Source organism: Fukomys damarensis, unplaced genomic scaffold (assembly GCF_012274545.1).
Source record: "Fukomys damarensis isolate Sample0158 unplaced genomic scaffold, DMR_v1.0_HiC HiC_scaffold_36, whole genome shotgun sequence".
Classification (NCBI taxonomy): Eukaryota; Metazoa; Chordata; class Mammalia; order Rodentia; family Bathyergidae; genus Fukomys; species Fukomys damarensis.
This window is the reverse complement of record NW_022900948.1, coordinates 49,165,516-49,174,470: the sequence shown is the minus strand read 5'-3', so window position 1 is coordinate 49,174,470 and position 8,955 is coordinate 49,165,516. Positions and strand designations below refer to the sequence as shown.

The 8,955-nt window shown below is 60.3% G+C and overlaps 2 protein-coding genes across 2 annotated transcripts in view; one reads left to right on the top strand and one right to left on the bottom strand.

Annotated features, from left to right (window-relative positions):
* Tprn (taperin) overlaps positions 1 to 6,450 on the top strand; it is an 8,475-nt gene extending 2,025 nt beyond the window's left edge. Inside the window, exons 3-6 of the mRNA XM_010608948.3 lie at positions 7 to 1,026; positions 5,388 to 5,640; positions 5,733 to 5,839; positions 5,951 to 6,450. Of these exons, the coding sequence (XP_010607250.1) occupies positions 7 to 1,026; positions 5,388 to 5,640; positions 5,733 to 5,839; positions 5,951 to 6,013 (1,443 nt within the window). The 3' untranslated portion in view covers positions 6,014 to 6,450. The remainder of the gene's footprint in view (positions 1 to 6; positions 1,027 to 5,387; positions 5,641 to 5,732; positions 5,840 to 5,950) is intronic.
* A 1,156-nt stretch (positions 6,451 to 7,606) lies between these two features.
* On the bottom strand, positions 7,607 to 8,949 carry Ssna1 (SS nuclear autoantigen 1). The gene is made up of 3 exons (XM_010608807.2): positions 8,882 to 8,949; positions 8,554 to 8,753; positions 7,607 to 8,177 (listed from the first exon to the last, which is right to left on the bottom strand). The coding sequence occupies exons 1-3, from the start codon at positions 8,931 to 8,933 to the stop codon at positions 8,070 to 8,072; spliced, it is 360 nt and encodes a 119-aa protein (XP_010607109.1). The 5' UTR covers positions 8,934 to 8,949; the 3' UTR covers positions 7,607 to 8,069.
* Positions 8,950 to 8,955: the final 6 nt, after the last annotated feature.

Genomic DNA, 8,955 nt, shown 5'->3' with positions numbered 1-8,955 from the left:
GTGGAGTCTGGGGAGCCTCCCCTCCACCCTTCCCCCAGCCCCGGAACCCCAAGTGCCACTCCAGCCACGTCCCCTGCCTTCCCAGCCCGCGTGCCCAGCCCTGCCAGTGCCACTCCAAGCCAGCGCCAGTGGGTCTCCTCCGCCACCAGCGCCAAGAACTCCTTCGACATTAGGCCGGCCCCCAAACCAGACCTGGACACCATCCCCTTGGGGGACCTCCAGGCACGTGCCCTGGCCTCGCTCCGTGTAAATTCCCGCAACTCCTTCATGTTCATCCCCAAGTGGAAGGTTCCTGAGGCCCCTCCCGAAGGGAGGCAGTCTATGGAGCTGCCAAAGGGCGCAGCGAGCCCGGCCTCTGAGAGCCAGGAGCTTGGAGCCCAGCTGGCTCCCGGAGAGGATGGTGCATCTGCTCTGGGAAGGAGCCCCTTCGGGGTCGAAGTGCAGTCAGCTGTTGACGGTGGCTGCCCCCGACCAGCCACCGCCACTGCCCTCACAGACCCCGCAGATAAGTGGCAGAGGCCCTCCTCCGCACCCCTCTTTCTCCCAGCCCCTGCTGAGGCTGAGCCTGCTGAGCGCTTGGGGGTTCCCGGCTTGGCCAAGAATGTCCGGGAGCCTGGGTTGCCAGGACTGCCTGTCACCTTCATTGATGAAGTTGACTTGGAGGAAGAGGCCCCCCAAGAAGCCAAACCGCCCTGCTCAGGGGCTGGTGTACCTCCCCAGTACCACCTGCACCCTGCCCGGCCAGGGCACATCTCGGAGCTCCAGCACAGAGGCAGTAACACCTTCACAGTGGTGCCCAAGAGGAAGCCAGGAGCCCTGAAGGAGCTACACTACAGTCAGGCCAAAGGGGAGCCCCAACCACAGCAGGGTGAAGAAGAGGAGGCCAGTAGCCTCTTGGGGCACCAGAATGCCTTGACGATCACGTTGAAGAAGCGCTACCCTACTGTACACGAGATTGAGGTGATTGGTGGCTACCTGGCCCTGCAGAAGTCCTGTCTCCTCAAGGCTGGCTCCTCGAGAAAGAAGGTCAGTGCTGGGGGTTGGTGCCAGCAGTAGTGAGTGGAGTAGAAGGTGTGGGAGCCTTGTTCCCAGGGCACCTGGCTTGACAGCTGAGGGCTTCTGTGGGGACCAGAGAACTGGGCTGTGTGGCTGTGCCAGGACCAAGCCCTGTGGGAGCCGTGATGTCCTGGGGCCTGAGGGTGTTGACTCACTGTGTACCTGGGGCAGGGGCTGGAAGTGTGAGCCTCCTGCTGGTTTTTACGGGTCTGGCTGGAATTAGATGGGCAGGACAGAACCCCTGTGGGTCCAGCTGGAAGAAACAGTCTGGGCCTGTTGATTCTGCCATGGTCTGGCTTGTGCAGGTGGCTGGGGTTAGAGGGGCTTAGAGAAGAGATAGGTGACCGGTGGTATCAATGTGGCCAAACCCCTCCTTCAAGCTACCCCACCCTCAGGCAGCTCCCAGTTCCCCCCAAGGCACATGGGCCTGGAGTTGACAGCCCCTGGCCGTGTACAGGTGTGGATGGCACTTAGGTGTGTGCCAGCCCTGTTCAGGAGGAGACTTGGGCAGAGAAGAGAGACCCAGTGCCTCCCAGCTAGAGGCTCCAACCAGAAAGCAGGTGAACCACATACTTCCTGGCCAGCCCAGACCAGCAACCTGGAACCCTCCGGGCACAGGGAAACCATTCCTCAGATTCTTCCTCATTGTTTCTGGACTTGTGCTTGTCCCGGGGGCAAATTCCAAGGCCAGTTTTAAATGACTCGTCAGCTGCCGCAGAGGCAGGTGTGCCTTTCCTTGTTACTCCCCTGGCGCCTGTGGCAAACCTCTGAGCCCACTGGTGTCTGGGGTCCCAGCCACTTCTCTCCCCACCAACCAGCCTGTGTTTTGCAGGGAGACAGTGTAGTGATTGTGCCTTGCGCTCCCTGTAAGGACACCTGCTCTCCCCTCTGTTTTGGTTTTTGGTTTTTTTCTTCCTCTTGCTCCCTGCTCCATCCTCCCTGTACCATCACCCTGAACTTGGGCAGGGGCATTGGCCTCCTGTTGGCTCCATCTGCCTTGCTGGGCGTCCATGATGAGCTCCCCACGGCCCATCCCCTTCCTAGTCATCCCTCCACTCCCTCCTGCCCTCTTGTCTCCTTCTCCTTCCCTGTTTCCTGACCCTGACCTTGGCTGCCCCTCTCCATCGTTGCCCCAGAATCTGAAAGGGTGGCAGTGCTCCTTACATAGAGGAGGAGAGTGGGGCTTATGAGATCAGAGAGCTTATACGGAAGGAGCTGAGTTCCGGTCTCCAGAACCTTACCCCTACTCGGGCTCCCCCCACCCCCAGTAGGCTGACTTCTCCTGGGACTTGAGAGCTGCCACCAAGAGCCTGGTCATCCTGCCTCCTGCCGTGAACAAAGCTGTAGGGATCACTTATAGCTGGGTTGGAATGAAAACAGACAAGGTGGGGCTCAAGGATCAGCAGGAGCAGGAGTAGTGGGAGGTGAAGCTGAGATAGAGGAGCAGGCCCTGGCCTGGCAGCCTGCCCTGGTATCTGTGCCAGCCTGAGGGTTGGGGGTCCAGATGGAGGAAACCTGGCATGGCCATTCTGCAGGCTGTGATGTCTGGCCTATGTGTGCACCAGCTGCCCTACCCAGTGAGAGCTGTGCACCTGCTGAGCAGGGATGGGCCTGAGGCCACCAGCCTCTTGAGCACTGTACAAGGCAGGGCACCATTACTCTGCTCCTTCCTCTATGTCCTTCCTGCCTGCAGCCTTTGGGCTGTGAGTGCCCAGGATGGGGACCCAGGGTGGACCCTTGGCTGCTCCATCCAGTCTGTGGTTGGGTCACTTTCCTGCTTCTTCTTCCCCTATGGGAAATTGGGTGGGCTGGATGGATTGCTCACTTGGGTCCCCTGTGGCTGCTGTCCCCAGGGCAGTGGTGGGACGGGCTGGTGACTTACTCAGGGTTCAGGTGAGGGGCAGCTTAGCAGAGGGTATCGTATCCTTGCCTGGCCTTGGGGGGCTGTAGCCCTGCTCTGGGGGCTGCCTCCTATAGCCTGTGCTCCTAGAAGCCTGCCTGGCAGGGCACATTCACAGGTGGGTTCTATGTTGGCAGAGGAGCCAGGCGCCCTGTCCTACCTTCAGGCCAGGCTTTGGGCTGATTGCTGTAGGTTGCTGCAGCCCCGCTCCTACCCCATTCTTGACAGGTGGGGTGTTCTCCCTCCTCACACCCACTCCCATGGGACTGGGCGCTGTCAGCATCTCATCTTTGTGGCACGCCACCTGGCCTGGCTCCTTCCTGTCTATCTGCTTCTTCCCTCCCTACCTCCTAGTCCTCTGTCCCATGTCCCCAAGGCTCAGTTTTCAACACGGGCCTGCCACCCTCCTACAGTAGTTTCTACCCTAACTTCCGTTGCTCCTGCCTGCAGACCCGAGGACTACCACCTTCTGCCACCTTGCAGCCTGGCACATAGCCCCTCCCTACCTCTCTCCTCCAGGGTGCTGCCTAGTCCCCTCCCCACCCTTTCCACAGCCATCCCATGGTCTTTCTGGAGCTAGGCACCCCAGGAATGGTGTGGCCCCTGTTCCAGCCGGCACCTGGGGGAGCTAGCAGTTGTGGACGTCCCAGCTGGGCCAGTGTGGTCTTGTGTTCTGACCCTCATGGGAACTTTGAGAGGGGGATGGGAGGCAGCAGGCGGCGGGGCAGGCTGAGCCCTGAGCCCAGGGTGGACGCCATTCAGTAACCCAGGCTGGGCATGCACAGACAGGGTGCTGTGAGGGAGAACAAAAGGGCCCTGTGAAAGTCTAGGTTCTACCGCCACCTGCCCGCATGCTCTGTGATGGGCAAATTCCCCTGGAGGCTGGTGACTGGTCTGTACGGCACCGGCCCTTGGCCACATATACTCACCTATCCCATCGGGGTCTAGAGGCTGTGCCTCACCCCCAGCAGCATGAGTCACACAGTGTCCCATGACCCACTGACCTGGGCTCTGAGCAGGAGGAGACAAGGGTGGCAGGATGTGACTAGGCCCCAGGCAGCAGCTGGGGGCAGCCAGCCTGTGAGCACCACCCCCTCCCCCAGCCAGGCTGTGCCAGGCTCCATGCCCACATGTGCCCAGCTCCCTGGCCTCCTGCATGGAGCTGGTCATGTGGACTAATGAGGGTGCGCTAATCCGGCTGGGCCCTGGCAGCTGGTCCTTCCTGTGTGTTCTGTGGGGGATGGGCCAGGGTCAGCAGGGACAGCACCACATGTGCAGGGCTGACGGGGCTGCCTTCACATAGGGGCTGCCAGTTCCATGCCTCTCTGGATCCTCCTGGGTGTCTGTCCAGGAGAACCAGTGACACCAGCCCCAAGCCACCTTGTGGGGCTAGGTCCCCATGGGTTCTGGTGGCTGCTCTACCATCCTGGCTCTTGCTTTGCCAGGCCTCCCATGAGACCACAGCCTGAGGACTGGGCAGACATGCCAGGATCCAGGCAGGGCGAGGGACAGTGTGCCTTCTCACGTCGGACAGCCTCCTTCTGCCCTTTTGTGCAGAAAGCCCATGTACAGCAGCAAGAGCTGTGAACGTCCTGGGATGGGGACTGCAGGAGGTCAGGCACTGTGCAGCCCTCCCTGGTGTGGAGTGTGGTGGCCCTTTCTGTGGGCAAGGACAGGAGGCAGGAATATGTGCCTTTCATGCTAGTGTCCTGTGCCAGACTCCTTGCTGCCCTGTTCCACCTCAGCTGCCTGCCGTGGCCTTGTTCTCCTGCTGCACCTGGGCTGCCCTGCTTCTCTGCCTGGGGCCGCTCCTGCCTCAGCTCCTTCCAGGGGAGGCAGGGGAACTTGAGCTGGCTGCTGGTGTCCTGTGCCCAGGAGTTTAATATTTCGAGCCCCAGCAAGGTTGTTCCCATCTGCTGCAGGCGGGTGGCTGCTCATATTCATTACCGACCTGCCGCCAGGCCTGGGCTGAGCACGGCTGAGCAGACTGTAGTTCAGCTCCCAAGGGCAGCTAAGTCCCCAGCATGGCCTGGCCTGGAGCTCACCCCTCCAGCCCAGGTCTCAAGAGGGGATACTGACTGAGGGCACCCACAGCTCCCTGGCCCTGCCTGCCCATTGCCATTCTGGCTGGGCTCAGGCCGTAGGAAGGGAAGACTGCGTGGGATTACTCAGCCTGTGAAAGCAGTCATGGTGCTGCCTTCCCAGGCACTGGCCCCTTTTGTGGCCCTCAGCAGAGTGGTGGCTCCTGCTTGGCAGGAGAGGACATGAATTTGGCTTTAGGAGTTATGGTACCCTCTGCCGAGGGGAGGACGGGTGGTCCGGGGCTCAGGTGATCTCCTCCTGACTTGGGCCCCTGGAGAGCTGAAGGTCCCTTTCAGCACCCCTGTACCAAGCTGGGCAGGGCCTGTACCACATGTACCTCTCTCCTCAGATGAAGATCTCCTTCAATGACAAGAGCCTGCAGACTACTTTCGAGTACCCCTCAGAGAGCTCCCTGGTGCAGGAGGAGCAGGAGGAGCAGGAGGAGGAGGATTCTGAGGAGGAGGAAGAAGGCGAGGAGGGAGAGGAGGAGGAAGAGAAGGAAAGCCCCAGCGCTGAAAAGCCTTTCGCCCTCTTCCTGCCCCGGGCCACATTTGTGAGTAGTGTGGGACCTGAGATCCCCAGGCTGCTGGATAGCAACTCTGGTGAGTGCCCACCTGTTGGCATGGGCAGCTTGGGAGTGTGGAGTTGGGCTCCTCATCCGCTTGTCCACATGTATGTGTTCCTTGACCCACAGACCTGTCCAGCTATACTCCCAAGCATTCCATGGCCTTCAGCAAGTGGCAGGAACAGACGCTGGTGCAAGCCCCAAGTGAGGTGGAGCCCCCGCAAAAGGGGGTCATGGTGAGTCAGGCAGAGTGGGGCTGGACACCCGCAGCCCCAGGCCATCTGGCAGGGGTGGGGGTGGTGGCATCTGGACAAGACTCACTGGCTGCATTCTGTCTCTCTTCTCAGCTCACACCTGCCAGTCAGAATGACCTTTCAGACTTCTGCAGCGAACCAGCCCTTTATTTCTGATCTACAGCTGTGGTGCCCAGGAGCTCTGCCTGCATTCCGCACACCCTTCTTTCCTGTGGCTAGGATGTGCTGGCCTAGGAAGCAGCAGGTCTCCTGCTGTTGGGGCCAGATCTCTCTGGATCTCACTCCAGGTTAAGGGCTCAAGAATAGTGACAGGAGGTGCCTGTGGGGAGGGCCAGGTCCTGCTGGTGGCCCACCTGTGACCAGAGGCCCCAGGCTGCTCTCTGTCCTGCTGCCAAGGCTCTCCCAGCCCCTGCCTGCTGTGCCTAGCACTGTCAGGCATGTCAGGGACGAGGGGCTGCTGTTCTTCACTGGACTCCGAGCCCCCCACCCTCAGCTCACATTCCCACCCTTTCTGATAGGGGGCAGCTTTTGCCTCTGATGTTGGACTCAATAAACAGCACTGGATAAGGCCGCCTCCACCTCCTATTTAATTCTCAACCTGGCAATGGGATGAGGCCAGCGTGGGCGCCTATGCTGGGAAGCTATTAGTATCCTTGCACCTTGAGGTATAGGCTCTTGCTATCCCCATAGCCTGTTCCCTGCTTTGTATCCCCCACCAGTCTCAAATGGGCACGATGTGGGTGAGGATGGCCTGCTGTATGGAGTCTAGAACACCTGTGACCCAGGGCCCTGGATCCCAAGAGGAGAGGGAGTGTTGCTGCTGTTGGGTTTTAAGTGGCTTCCCTGAGGGGCCACTGCCTAAGTAGGACAGAGTGTGTGCTGCACAGGAGCAGGTGGGGGCCTTGGGAACCGTACCTCGTTTGGCTTGGAAGCAAACACAAGCCTGCAGCAAGGTTGTGGCAGCAGATGGCTCCTGAGCAGCCTGGCTGGAGTGCCCTCCCCCCAGGTATGGATACGCTCTCAGCTGCATGGGTAGCCACAATGCAGAGGTGGGGTGGTCTAAGGTCCAAAAGCAAAACTTCCTCAGGTGTCAAATATAAGTGTCTGTCTTATCCTGGAGAGTGGAATCCAGTAACAGAGACGCTGCCTGATGGCTCGGGAGGATGGGGGGGCTGTCTTGAGTGGCTCCCCAAGCAGGGGTGGGCCCAGCTTTCTCTGGACCCTCTAGCTCAATACCTGCTTTCCATCCAGTTGCTGGGCAGCTGGGCCTCAGTTACTGAGGCTAATAGGGCTCAGAGCAGGATGGCAATAGGCCACATCTCATGAATGGCTACAGGAAGGGGGACATGAGGCCCTGGAAGGTCTGGTTGTATCTCAGGCCGAGCAGAACTTGGCAGTAAGGAAGGGAACAGGGTGAAGGCCCTCAGTCCTTGCTGAGAGAGACCTAGGTCCAGAGGGGCTGGTGTGTGCACTCGGCAGTCACCTGCAGTCCCTGGGATAGGCTCTGTGCTAGGCACTCTGGTATGGCAGAGCCCCTTACAGGAGGGTGGGCTGTGTGTGGCATTCAGGGAAGAGGCCCAGAGGTCCTGCTGGGAAAGCTGAGAGCTGCTGCTACCTGTACCCTCAGCTCTGTGTCCGCAAGAACAGGGGCAATCACAGGGCACTGCAGTTCCCCCTCACCTCAGCAGGGCTTGTGCTCCGACTCTGTGGATGCCTGGCAATCCACACACCAGGCAGGCAGCAAGCTGGCACAGATCTTTGCAAACATACTTTTTATTGATACAGTCATAGGATGGGGCAGGCCCTGAGATTTGGAATCTGGGCTGAAGGAAGTACCTTCTCTTATTTGTTCGAATCTGGGTCCCCATTAGCTGAGAAGGGACAAAGTGAAGGGTTCCCACAGTGATGACAATAGCCTAGAACCAAGACCTCTCTGGCATCCAAAGTGGTACGGGGCCTTCAGAGGCTCCACATGGAGCTGGCCTAGAGCCCACTGTCCCATACCCCATGTGGGTAGAGCGAGAACTCCACCCATGGGTTGTGCCAAGGGCTCTTGTCACCCAAGGCCAGTGGCAACGCACCTGCTGCTCTGGGCATCCGGAATGTGAGAAGGCAGCTTCCACCATGAAGAACAAAGATGCTTCAAGACAGATGTTCGGGGGGCCTGAGTCGTCATAGGCACAGCAGAGACAGCCTGGCCCACCCAGCCTTGTCAGCTGTCCTTGCCTCCACTGCTCTTTCGGTCGGAAGCAGTAGCCTTGGTCAGATTCCCAGCCTCTCTCTTCAGGACACTAAGCAAAGTCTGCGAGCTCTCCAGGATCTGGGGCCACAGAAGCAAAAGGGTTGGCTCTGTTCCATCTGTTGGAAGGTCCCACCGCCCAAGCCTCATACTTGGGTGCCTGATCATGGGCGCTATGGCTGGGCCAAGAAGGGCAGGCACAGCCCTCTTCTCCCTCCTGCGCCTGCCCCACGCCCCGCCCTCCCCACCCGGCAGAGGAAGGCTGGACCAGCCCCGATCCACGCTTTGTGCTCTACCCAACGCTGCTCCTCGTACTGAGCAGCATGAACACAGCTGAGGACCCTGGACACGCAGGGCCCCACAGACAGCCCCAATGTCCCTCCCTGCGGCGGCCAGATCACGCCGCCCCAGCCCCAGATGCCAACGAGGTGCACGGACCAGCGGCTGGGAGCCCCACCTTGAGGTAGGCGGCCTCCGTCTCCGCGATGGTGCGGTCAAACTCGTTCCGAGAGGCGATCTTGCGCGCCAAGTTCTCGTTGACGCGGGCCAGCTTCTCTGTCAACTGCCTCACCTCGTTCTGCAGCCGCTGCTTCTCCTCCTCCTCCTGCTGTATCTGCTGGCACAGCTCCTCCCGCTTCTGACACAGCTCCTCGATGCCTAGGGCGGGCGGCGACAACGCAGTGGGCCCGAGGCTGAGTACAGTGCTGGGGGCTAGCGCCCGCCCCCTACCACGGCAGGGGCCAGACCTCCGCTCCCGCGGCCCTCCGCCCACTCTCCCCGCTCACACTTGACCAGCTCGTTGTTGTAGTTCTGCAGCGCCGCGCCCTGTTGGGTCATGGTGGGCGCCGCACCCAGCCCC